The 13,534-nt window shown below is 40.7% G+C and overlaps 1 protein-coding gene across 1 annotated transcript in view; it reads right to left on the minus strand.

Moving 5' to 3' along the window:
• LOC111950486 (glutamate receptor ionotropic, kainate 4-like) overlaps window positions 1-9,386 on the minus strand; it is a 75,145-nt gene extending 65,759 nt beyond the window's left edge. Inside the window, exons 1-3 of the mRNA XM_070434352.1 lie at window positions 9,268-9,386; window positions 7,533-7,697; window positions 1,675-1,772 (exon numbers count right to left, since the gene is read on the minus strand). Coding sequence (XP_070290453.1) covers window positions 1,675-1,772; window positions 7,533-7,697; window positions 9,268-9,349 — 345 coding nt within the window. The 5' untranslated portion in view covers window positions 9,350-9,386. The remainder of the gene's footprint in view (window positions 1-1,674; window positions 1,773-7,532; window positions 7,698-9,267) is intronic.
• Window positions 9,387-13,534: the final 4,148 nt, after the last annotated feature.

Consider the following 13,534-nt stretch of genomic DNA (forward strand, 5'->3'; position numbering starts at 1 on the left):
AGGAGAATGTCTACCCTGTAACGCACAGCGTTGAGATTGCCTGCAATGACAACAAGCTCAGTCCGATGATGCTTTGAAACACCTCCCCAGACCATGACGGACCCTCCACCTCCAAATAAATCCCGCTCCAGAGTACAGGCCTCCGTGTAACACTCATTCCTTCGACGATAAACGCGAATCCGACCATCACCCCTGCTGAGACAAAACCGCAACTCGTCAGTGAAGAGCACTTTTTGCCTGTCCTGTCTGGTTCAGCGACGGTGAGAACAGCCTACCTTAATATGGTTCTCAATCAAAGGAAACGTAAAACACCTTCCCCTGATTGAGAACCATATCAGGCTAGTTGAATGAACCCAACATAGAAACACATAACATAGAATGCCCACCCAGCTCACGTCCTGACCAACTAAACAATACTAAACAAAGGAAATAAGGTCAGGAACGTGACAGTAAGTGTCTTAACGACCGTTCCACAGGTGCATGTTCATGAATTGTTTATGGTTCATTGAACAAGCATTGGAAACAGTGTTTAAACCCTTTCTAATGAATATCTGTGAAGTTATTTGGATTTTTACGAATTATCTTTGAAAGACAGGATCCTGAAAAAGAGACGTTTAGATAAAGGCTGTTAAGATTTCCTCTTGAAATCCGACATGTCCGTGGTAAAGACAACTTGGTTGCTGATTGTCTTTCAAGGGTGGTCAGGCAATAAGTTTTGTGTTTAGCCCTGGCGCACAATTTATTTTGACTGCACGTTTTGCCGTTTTTGGAGATTAGTTGTGTCTTGATTGGGCTCGTTCCAAGTGGATGAGAGTTATAGAAATGTACGTGATTTTACCTATGTTTCTCAAACTTAATTTTTTTAGGCAGTAAAAAATAGATTGTAAAAAGTATATATACAGTATATAAAAAAAGTTGGCTGTTTTGTCTTGTATTTAATTGTTGACAGACAGACACCATGTTTCTATTTGAAATGGTGACGCATTTAAGTTGATCATGTTGTGAGATGGAAGTAATTTTCTGTTGGTGGTGAGCAAAGTTCTCCAACAAAAATATAGGATATATTTGATGTCTAAAGGGGGAATGTATTACAGGCTTTGGTTTTTCCATTTTTATTTTGAGGTTGGACATTAGCATGTGGGGTGCACCGATTGGCGTCACCTCGTTAGTCAGTATGTGTTACACGTGTGCTGGTTTGTCATCTCGTTAGTGGGAAAGTGTTTCACCTGTGCTGGCCCAGGTGATATTTAAGAGTGGCTTGCCCAGTGCTTCAGTTGTCTTGAGAGATGTGGAGAGCTAACACCTTTTTTGTTGGTACTCCCTATTTGAGTGCTTATCTGATCTTCCCTGTTTTTGTTTTGTTGTACTTTTTGATTTGCGTCCTATCTAAGTTTGGTGTGGGTTTTAATTTTGGACAAATTTAGTGGGCGCTCATGGTGGGTGTCTTAGGTCCCAGTTGTTGCTAGTGACCTTTCAGTGGACACACCCATGAGTGTCTTTCAGAACCCTTCCTAAAACCCCCACCATTTTGGTTGTGGTCAGTAACTCTTTGTTAGTTCCACCTTCTGTTTGAGCGACATTATTTGGTTTTCTTGCTGGGGAACGTAATACACAGACCAATACCTGCATGTGCACCCATGTTCACAGAAGTGTATTGGTCACACACACACACACCTCTTTCTCTCCACAGATATTACTGATGATGGTGTCGGAAGCTGGGCTAGCAGAGGGTCCCAGGACCGCCAAAACTCCCTTAGAGATAATCTGGCACACTGTTGGGAGGGAGAGGAGAAAACAGAGGGAACCAAATGAGCGTTAACATAGAATTTACAATGGCATTGAATTACACACTGGTTGCATATTGATACAGAGTACAATGCAATTTAATACAATATAAAAGCAGAATTTGAAAGTATTGTTTACTTTTACAATATACAAGTAAATATGTACATTTTGTTTTCTTGCATGTTTCTGGTAGTTTTGACCCACAGATTTGCAGATAGACTGGCAGGTCAATTATTTTTGGCTTGGCTAGCCAGCTGGTTCATTGTTTTTGTTTGAATGATGCGTCTGGACACTGTACCAGCTTTTTTTGTTTCACCTGGCTGCTGGTTCCTGATCTTTTGAAACCATCTATTGAGGAGTTACCTAACACTTGAGAGGAATGGGAGATGCAGTAGAGGAATGCAGTGCTGAGGCAGAGGGCTCGTAGTGAGGATGACTGGCTACTACTCTGAACTGTGTGTGGTGAGCTTTCTAGCACCCAGCGCTGCTGAGGCAAACATTGTGAAGGAGGATCTACCATTAGTTTTCATTGAAGGCTAAATAGAAAGACTCCAACCACAGCCTAGACATACTGTAGTGTCACCTACATGGGCCCAATATGGAGGGATATCACAACACTACATCCCCACCCTCATGCAAAAAACAAATCCTTTCCCGCAATAAACACAATTATTTATTTTTTTGCATATCAGGCTGACAAGCGTGTCTTGGTTTGAGAGGCGTATCAAAGGGCGCTATCTCCAGAATTGTGTAATCCTGTGCAGAGCCTGTGGTCTACGGAATCATACAGTGCGTTTGAAAGTTTTCAGACCCATTGCATTTTCTAAATGTTGTTACATAACAGCCTTATTCTAAAATGTATTATAGTTTTTTCCCCCTCAATCTACACACAATACTCCATAATGATAAGGCAAAAACAGTTTTTTTTTTTTTGTGCAAATTTACCGGAATATCACATTTACATAAGTATTCAGACCCTTTACTCAGTACTTTGTTGAAGCATTTTGGCAGTGATTACAGCCTCGAGTCTTCTTGGGTATGACGCTATTGTCACGTTCCTGACCTGTTTTCTATTGTTTTGTATGTGTTTAGTTGGTCAGGGCGTGAGTTGGGATGGGCAGTCTGTGTTGTTTGTTCTATGTGGGAGTGTGTTGGTTAATTAGCCTTATATGGTTCTCAATCAGGGACAGGTGTTATTCATTTCCTCTGATTGAGAATCATATATAGGTTGGCTGTTCTCACTGTTTGTTTGTGGGTGATTGTCTTCCGTGTCTGTGTCTGTGCACCACACGGGACTGTTTTCGGTTTGTTCGTTTTATGTAGTCTATTCCTGTTCGTGAGTTCTTTCGTGTCTTTATGTAAGTTCCATGTTCAGGTTTCGTCTACGTCGTTTTCTTATTTTGTAAGTTATTCAAGTGTTCTTCGTGTTTCGTCTTTATTTAATAAATTCATTATGTCATCATACCTCGCTGCGTATTGGTCCACCGATCCTTCTCTCCTCTCCTCGTCCGAGGAGGAGGAAGAGCTAGAACGTCGTTACAGCTATAAGCTTGGCACACCTGTATTTGGGGAGTTTCTCCCATTCTTCTCTGCAGATCTTCACAAGCTCTGTCAGGTTGGATGGGGAGCGTCGCAGTACAGCTATTTTCAGGTCTCTCCAGAGATGTTAGCTCAAGTTAAAGTAAGGGCTCTGGTTGGGCCACTCGAGGACATTCAGAGACTTGTTCCGAAGTCACTCCTGAGTTGTCTTGACTGTGTGCGTAGGGTTGTTGTCCTGTTGGAAGGTGAACCTTCGCCCCAGTCTGAGGTCCTGAGCGCTCTGGAGCAGGTTTTCATCAAGGATCTCTCTGTACTTTGTCTGTTCGATCCTGACTAGTCTCCTAGTCCCTGCCACTGAAAAACATCCCCACAGGATGATGCTTCCACAGCCATGCTTCACTGTAGGGATGGTGCTAAGTTTCCTCCAGACGTGACGCTTGGCATTCAGGCCAAAGAGTCTTGGTTTCATCAGACCAGAGAATCTTGTTTCTCATGGTCAGAGTCCTTTTAGGTGCCTTTTGTCAAACTCCAAGCAGGCTGTCATGTGCCCTTTACTGAGGAGTGGCTTCTGTCGGGCCACTCTACCATAAAGGCCTGAACTCTGGAGCTCTGTCTGTGTGACCATCGCGTTCTTGGTCACCTCACCGACCAAGGCCCCCCTGATTGCTCAGTTTGGCTGGGCAGCCAGCTCTAAGAAGAGTCTTGATGGATCCAAACTTCTTCCATTTAAGAATGATGGAGGCCACTGTGCTCTTGGGGACCGGAAATGCTGCGGAAATGTTTTGGTATCCTTCCTCAGATCTGTGCCTCGACACAATCCTGTCTTAGACCTCATGGCTTGGTTTTTGCTCTGACATGCACTGTCAATGGTGGAACCTTAAATAGACAGGTGCATGCCTTTCCAAATCATGTCCAATCAATTGAATTTACCACAGGTGGACTCCAATCAAGTTGTAGAAACGTCTCAAGGATGATCAATGGAAACAAGATGCACCTGAGCTCAATTTTGAGTCTCCTAGCAATGGGTCTGAATACTTATGTAAATAAGGTATCTGTTATTTTCTTTATTTTTAATACATATACATCGCTTGATCGTTATGGGGTATTGTGTGAAGATTGAGGGAGAAAAATCATTAAATCCATTTTAGAATAAGGCTGTAACGTAACAAAATGTGGAAGTCAAGGGGTCTGAATACTTTCCGAATGCACTGTATAGCTTCCATAATTTAATTTGTAGTGTAAATTGGACAATGATGAATCAATACCCTGTTTACAAATTTTCCCATTTATAATGGTCTAGTGGTACACATACTTTCAAGCAGCACTGTATATATACACAGTATGTGAACCCTACAGGGCTGGTCATTATTTTGCTATAAAATAAACATAAAATCCTTATCTATACCCCAATTCTTAATAAAGACATTCCAAGTAAATTATATTTTCATTGTTAAATAAACCACTTTTGTTAAATAAGCAAACTCAGATTTGATGTGTGCAAAAATATGTGAACCCCTTCAGTCAATAACTTGTAGCACCTCCATTAGCAGCGACAACTTGGAGTAAACGCCTCCTATAGCCAGTAATCAGTCTCTGACATCTGTTTTGAGGGATTTTTGCCCACTTCTCCTTACAGAACGCCAATTGAGTGAGGTTTGAGGGGTGTCTGGCATGAACTGCCTGCTTCAGGTTCTGCCACAGCATCTCGATTAGATTTAGGTCAGGACTTTGACTTGGCCAAAACGCAAATCTTCTTTCTCCTGAATCATTCTTTGGTAGATTTGCATGAATTCTTTGGGTCGTTGTCTTGTTGGAAGACCCATTTTCGGCCCAGCTTTAGCTCCTTGACTGATGGCCTTACGTTCTGTTCAAGAATCTCCTGGTATACCTCAGAATTCATGGTTCCTTTAATGATGTGGAGTTTCCTCCAGAGGAGGAAAAGCAGCCTCGGATCTTGACATTCCCACCACCATGCTTGACTGTTGGGATAAGGTTATTTTTGGTGGTAGGCAGTGTTGGGTTTTTGGGGAACATAGCGGTGTTGATTGGGACCAAAAAGGTCAATTTTGGACGCATCGGTCCAGAGAATGGACTTCCAGAAACCTTCAGGTTTGTCCAGGTGGTCTCTGGCAAAGTTAAGACGGGCAGTTTGGTTCTTTTTTGACAGCAGAAGCTTCTTCCTAGCAACCCTCCCATGAATGGCATTTTGATTCAGTGTTCTTCTTATTGTTGAAGCATGCACAGTTACCTGAGATGCAGCAAGGGAGGTCTGCAAATCTCTACATGTTATGTTTTGGTTGGCTTTTACCTGATGTATTATTGTTCTTGTGGCTCTTGGGGATATTTTGGAAGGATGTCCACTTCTAGGCCGAGTTGATGTCATGTTAAATGCTCTCCATTTGTAAATTATTTGCCTCACAGTGGACTGATGGAGCTCAAATCTTTTTGAGATTTTATATCCTTCCCCAGACTGATGTGCTCTCACTACCCTCGTCCTGATGTCCTCTTAGCTCTCCTTTCGGCATGGTGTGCTTTGCATTTACCTGGATAGGTAACACCATCCAGGTAAATGCCCCGCCCAAACTCTTTCCTAACGATCTCTCCTTTGATGGGTTCATTTGGTACCCAATTGTTTACCCACCTGATTCTACTTGATTTAACCAATACAACTTGGGGTTCACTTATTTTGGCACCTGCACTAATTCCTTTTTTATTTAGTTTTTCTACTACACACATGATTTCCTCTACACCAACATATGGTGTTGGTAAATATTAACCTGTTATGCCAGATCAAAAAGACTGTTTCTGATAAAATTAAGATTTCACGGTAATTTAAAAAAAATCTTTAATTGCACAAGGGGTTCACATACTTTCAAGCAGCACTGTGTGTGTGTGTGTGTGTGTGTGTATATATCTCCCCACCAGAGACCAGGGTTCAATCCCTGTGTCCACTGTCCACCCTTCCTACTGTCTTCCCTTCTGTCTCCCCGTCTACTTCACTACTGTCTGAATCAAGTATTAAAAAGGAGAATTCCACTTTTAAAAATCGCTTGACATTTCCCGCAATGGCTGTGTCCCAACCAGGGCCAATAGGGCTCTTGTCAAATGTAGTGCACTATATAGGGAATAGGGTGCTGTTTGAGATCCAGACAATTAGTCAGCAGTCCATTTCTAATCCTGTTTCAGAGGTATCCATTTCCACAGCCAACCAGCCGTGGTGAGGCCAAACTGGCCTGGGCCTTTATTGGAACTGAGGAAATGCATTTGTCATTTCCTTCCTGCCAGTCAACTAAAGGGTTGCATCCCAAATGGCACCCTATTCCCCATATAGTGCATAAATAGTATAATGTAGGGTGCCATTTGGGACGCAACCCAATATGTTCTCTCGAGGCTTCAGATAAATAAAAAAATACTTTACATCCACTAGACTAGAGCAAGCATTGGAAATGCAGCCAGGTCACCCGTGATACAAGTCAGTATTCGATGTCCATCCATGTCTGAGGATGTTGGGAGATGACATGGAAACCGTCCACTAAGGGCAACCGTAAACGCTGTTACCTTCAAGTAGGTTTCGGTTTTGCTAAGGCATTTTGGACGGGGATGGCGGATGGGTGTAAACATCTGCCACTCGTGTCAAAGGTTGAATGTTTAAATTCACCCATAGAAAGTTGTTTTTGAGATTTTTTGTTTTAAGCCTATCCCAAACCTTACTTTAACCATTCAGAGTTAATGCCTAAACTTAACCATAAACACTTTGAAATTTGACATTTGGAACAACTTTGAAATTTGTTTGGGAAACATGGCTGAACATCTAATTCTGACATGAGTTAGAGCTTGTTGTGTAAATGGTACATAGGACAAGGGGATTTGTTTCTAGCTGTAAGACTTTGGCCGTATCCGAAAGCTGTCTAGTCTACTTACTAAAATTACATACTGTACTAATCACACTACTTACTATTTAGAACGTACTGTTTAGTAAAAACGTATGAAGTAAGCAACAAATATCAAGTTCATTAGCCTATGCCCTGAGGGAACTTGGTTCCAGTTACAGTTGGAACCTTTGTATTAAAACCTTTTACTTTTAATAAACACCAGCTTTGCCTCTGTCTTGAGCCTCTCTGGATTTTCTCTCATCACTGCCCTCCAAGTGTTCTGCCACATAGAAAATACTTCAGTTTTTAGCACTGTATATCATTATCCTGACTTACTGGTGTCCCCTGTCTCGTACTCGCTGTCCCTCAGGAGTTCAAAAATGTCCACCTCCACTTTGCCCATCACAGAGAGGTTACTAACACGGTTGATGCCCTCTTTGGCCAGGGTGATAGCCAGGCGCTCACCACGACTGCACTCCATCGGGTCATCCAGAACAGCAGCTACAAGACACAGGGTGTGTTACGGTTCTGCCATTTTGAGGACTATGCCTAGGGTTGCAAAGTTTTGGTAACTTTCCCCAAATTCCCTGTTTTCCAGAAATTCCGGTTGGAATATTCCTGGAATCAGGAGGGAATAAGGAATCCTCCAACCAGGTTACCAGCTTTTTAAACCCTAACTATGCCATCAATGCCATATCCTGGTGCCAGATCAGTTTCTGCTGTATAGCCAACTCCTATGGCCACTATCATGCCAAACATTACAGTTGAACTGCAATAGTATTCTCCCATTTGTGTTGATTGTGAGGACCTATAGGTTGGTATAATTAACATATTTGGGAAAATATTTTGCAATGAGCGGATTTTTATTTTGTTGATGAACATCTTTTTGGGGTGAATTTCTCCCAAGCATGATCAGTGAGTAGATATTTTTATTGCTATATTTCTATGGCACAGGCTGTATTTGACAGGCAAAATAGCACAGATCTGTGCAAAATATACTGTCAAAATTATAACAATCTGCAGCATGATTTAATCAAAAATGTTCAACAACAATGTGCATTAGAATGAGGTGGTTATTTAATCACGAAACGATGCATGCAATACACATGCAGTATTTGGAACTCACAATGGATATTAATCCCTTCCCGCCTATGTGAAATATTGGTTATTTTGCTCACTGCTGTTTGCTCATGTAAAATGTCCCCCATTATGCATTTTCTCTAGAGGCAGAGCTAGAACAAAGGAGAGAGACAGACTGCAGTTGTCTGTGATAAAAAGTTTATTATGTTAAATGTCATGGGTTTTCTCTCTTTCCCCAAATGTCATGTAGTGAATATGAAATAACACTCTCAGTTCAGTGTCAGGGAGTTCAACCTAACAGAAATGCAATGACGGCTTTACTGCTCTCCAATAATGTTACATTCTTTGACCCCCCCCAACAGTGGGATTTGATTCACTTCATAAGGTAAGCCAATGCTTGGATGGCAAGGAGAGAGGGATACACAGACAAACTTTTAATTATCGTTCATATACCATTCAGTGAAATGTTGACCTGTATGAGAAGCTTGTCATAGGGAATGTTGCTGTTAAATAAACAAGTTATGCAGGGTCAGACAATGCCCTGTTTTTTCTGTTATTGTTTCCTTTAAGATAGAAAGCAATTTTCTGCTTCACAAATGCATTCAGTCACTAGAGCGTGCAAGGAAGTGACAGGAGCTCAAGTTGAGATTGCTAATAGAAAAGCAACACAAGCCACATTGTAACCGAAGGTGCCAAGTCCTTTGTCACCATCACAAACTATATTAGTTAATACAGCTCGGTAAGCAGTAGACTAGTATTAGATTCAATTAAGCCAGTTCTCACATCTCCAAATAGGATGATTTCCAATGTATGCAAATGTCTAATTTAAAGCAATGTTGAGTATTCAGCCAAGCTGTGGTATAAGCAAAAATAGCTCTCACCGATTTTAGTATTTTCCACATTCAAACAATGCCAAATCCTTAAGAGGAGTGTTGGCATGATAGTGCACTGCAATTGCACAGGCAGGGGGATAATTTGGTGCATTACTTACCCAGTCTCAAGGTGAATGGATTGCTGGATATGCGCCCTGCACACATGGCTAAGAGCAGCAGAGCGGCCCACACCGGGTGCATCTTCTATGACTCCTCATGGGGCTTACCTTGGGGGTGCCCCTCTCACAGCCAGCTGCACACAACAAGAAGAAACCGTCAGCATAGATAGAATAGAGAACTATTCTATTCTCATCAACGCTGCGGTATCCCAGGACTCCCTGAGAAGCAGTTGCCATTGTTACTGTGTGGACTATAAATGGACAGTGCATAATCAATAACTTATCAAAAAATTGGCATACAATGCACTAAATAAAAAAATAGGCCTATCAAATAAAATGTATTATAAAATGAATTTACTCCACCGCAGCAGCACACAACGGCACCTTATTTGGGTCCTCATTCTCGGGTTGTAAGCTGGGGAAAATGAAATGCATTACGCCGTCATAACTATAATACAGCTGCTTCTTTTGTCAAGTAAATAGTAATACACATGCATTATTAACCAGAGAGACAGAACATTCAATGTTTTTATTTGAAAACACTCTCTGCTCTTTGAGGGTTGTATAACTGGGCAGTCTACCACTAATATGCTGCTAATTCATTTATCACAATGGGGAAGTGGCAATTAAGCAAACACACACAATGCTCAATCAATTCTCCCATATGCAATTACTGCAGATCACCGTGAATGGCTTTAAATGGTCCATGTGTAGGCAACCATTAGCCTATAGAATACTGAATAGTGGGATGTCCAACCTGGTCTCGGAGCATTTCGTATTATTCTGTATGTAAATCCGAGACACTCCGTTTAGTATGATATGTTACGTTTGGTATGGTGTGCATTAATTTGAGGATGTCTATCACCCATTTCGTATGATATGTTCCGAATTTGCTAATCTAAAAATGTGTTACGAATTGGCAAACCGTAAATTAGTTAATTAAAGCTAGCTAGGTGGCTAACATTACCTAGGCTAGGGGTTAGGGTTAGCAAAAAGGGATAAGGTTAGGGTTAGGGGAAGGGTTGGCTAACATGCTAAATAGTTGCAAAGTAGATAAAAAGTAGTAAGTAGTTGAAAAGTTGCTAAAATGCTGAAGTTGTCTGTGATGAGATGAGAACTCGCAACCTTTGGGTTGCTAGACGTTTGCATTATATGCAGACCCATCCACCCTGACCAACCACCCTACGTTTGTTTTTGCCTTAACTTCATATGGCTTGGGGCAGTATTGAGTAGCTTGGATGAATAAGGTGCCCAGAGTAAACTGCCTGCTACTCAGGCCCAGTTGCTAATATATGCATATTATTAGTAGATTTGGATAGAAAACACTCTGAAGTTTCTAAAACTGTTTGAATGATGTCTGTGAGTATAACAGAACTTATATGGCAGGCAAAACCCTGAGAAAAAATCCAACCAGGAAGTGGGAAATCTGAGGTTTGTAGGTTTTCAACTCTTCGCCTATCGAATATACAGTGGGATATTGGTCATATTGCACTTCCTAAGGCTTCCACTAGATGTCAACTGTCTTTAGAACCTTGTTTGATGCTTCTACTGTGAAGGAGGGGGGAATGAGGGCTCTTTGAGACATGGGTCTGGCAGAGTGCCATGAGCTGACCAGGCGCYTTCACGTGAGAGAGTTAGCTTGCGTTCCATTGCATTTCTGAAMYCAAAGGAATTCTCCGGTTGGAACATTATTGAAGATTTATGTTAAAAACATCCTAAAGATTGATTCTATACTTCGTTTGACATGTTTCTACGAACTGTAATATGACTTTTCATCTGAACATTCGCATGGACTTGCCCGCGCGTCGTGAGTTTGGATTGTGTACTGAACGCGCGAACAAAAAGGAGGTATTTGGACATAAATGATGGACTTTATGGAACAAATCAAACATTTATTGTGGAACTGGGATTCCTGGGAGTGCATTCTGATGAAGATCATCAAAGGTAAGTGAATATTTATAATGCTATTCTGACATCTGTTGACTCCACAACATGGTGGATATCTTCATGGCTTGTTTGGGCTCTGAGCACTGTATTCAGATTATAGCATGGTGTGCTTTTTCCGTCAAGTTTTTTAGAAATTTGTGTAGGGTTACGTTCAACTTTAAAGAAATACACTTCTCAAAACATCACAGACACAGTACCTCAGTTATTATTAAGACATGTAAAATATAGGTACAAAGAGTTTCAAACATCATTCAAGTGCACCTGAGCATGTCCAGTGCCCTCAAAGTATTCACACCACTGGACTTTTTCCACATTTTGCTGTGTCACAGCCTGAATTTAAAATGGATTAACTTGAGATTGTGTCACTGGCCTACACACAATACTCCATAATGTCAAAGTGGAATGTCTTTTTTTACAAATTAATACAAAATTAAAAGCTGACATGTCTTGAGTCAATAAGTATACAACCCCTTTGTTATGGCAAGCGCTAAATAAGTTAAGGAGTAAAAATGTGCTTAACATGTCACATAATAAGTTGCATGGACTCAGTGTGCAATAATCATGTTTAACCTCATCAACCTCATCTCTATACCATACACAGACAATTATCTGCAAGGTTCCTCAGTCGAGTAGTGAATTTCAAACACAGATTCAACCACAAAGACCAGGAGGATTTCCAATGCCTCGCAAAGTAGGGGACCTATTGATAGATGGGTAAAAATAATATCCCTTTGAGCATAGTGAAGTTATTAATTACACTTTGATTGGTGTATCAATACACCCAGTCACTACAAAGATACAGGCATCCTTCCTAACTCAGTTGCTAGAGAGGAAGGAAACCGCTCAGGGATTTCACCATGGAGCCAAACAGTTAGTTTTATCCTGTCACAGCCATTACAATCTGAGGATGGATCAACATCATTGTGGTTACTCCACAATACTAACCTAAATGACAGAGTGAGAAGAGGGAAGCCTGTACAGAAGAAAAATATTTCAAAACATGTATCCTGTTTGCAATAAGGCAGTAAAGTAAAACTGCAAAGATTTTGGCAAAGTAATGCTTGGGGCAAATCCAACACAACACATCACTGAGTATCACTCTGAATATTTTCAAGCATGGTGGTGGCTGCATCATGTTATGGGTAAGCTTGTCATCGGCAAGGACTAGGGAGGAAAACCTGGTTGTCTGCTTTCCACCAGACACTGTGACAAATTCACCTTTCAGCAGGACAATAACCTAAAACACAATGGCAAATATACACTGGAGTTCCTTACCAAGAAGACATTGAATGTTCTTGAGTGGCATAGTTACAGTTTTGACTTAAATCAGCTTGAAAATCTAAGGCAAAACTTGAAAAGGGCTTTCTAGCAATGACAGAGCTTGACAGAGAACCAACTTGACAGAGCTTGAAGATTTTTTATATAGAATAATGTGCAAATATTGTAAAATCCATGAAGCTCTTAAAGACTTACCCAGAAATACTCACAGCTGTAATCGCTGCCTAAGGTGATTCTAACATGACTCAGGGGTGTGAATATTTATGTAAATGAGATTTCTGTATTTCATTTTCAATACATTTTTTAAAAAATCTAAAAACATATTTTCATTTTGTCATTATGGGGTATTGTGTGTAGTTGGGTAAGGGGGGAAAATAATTGAATACATTTTGAATTCAGGCTGTAACACAAAATGTGGAATAGGGTCAAGGGGATATGAATACTTTCTGAAGGCATGTGACAATTTGATTTAAAGATCCAATGCAGCTGTTTTTATCTCAATATCAAATTATTTCTGGGTAACAATTAAGTACCTTGATCGTTTTCCATTCAAATGGTGAAAAATAAACAAAAATAGCTTCTTAGCAATTTCTCAAGCAAGAATTTAGCTAGGACTGTGTATTTGTATTTATTATGGATCCCCATTAGCTGCTGCCAAGGCAGCAACTGCTCTTCCTGGGTTAGGCAGTTTTATATAATTTTAAAAATATTACAATGCAGTCATTGATTTTACAACACACTGTGTGCGCTCAGGCCCCTAGTCCACCACTACCACCTATCTACAGTACAAAATCCATGTGTACGTGTGTGTATAGCGCGTATGTTATCATTTGTGCATGTGTATGCATCAAATAAAACTTGATTTGTCACGTGTCAAATACAACAGGTGTAGACCTTACCATTTTAAATGCTTACTTACAAGCCCTTAACCAACAATGCCGTTCAAGAACGAGTTAAGAAAGTATTTACCAAATAAGCTAGAGTAAAAAATCAGAAGTAACACAATAAAATAACAATAACAAGGCTATATACAGGGGGTACC

Source organism: Salvelinus sp. IW2-2015, linkage group LG23, assembly GCF_002910315.2.
Source record: "Salvelinus sp. IW2-2015 linkage group LG23, ASM291031v2, whole genome shotgun sequence".
In the NCBI taxonomy this organism is placed as follows: Eukaryota; Metazoa; Chordata; class Actinopteri; order Salmoniformes; family Salmonidae; genus Salvelinus; species Salvelinus sp. IW2-2015.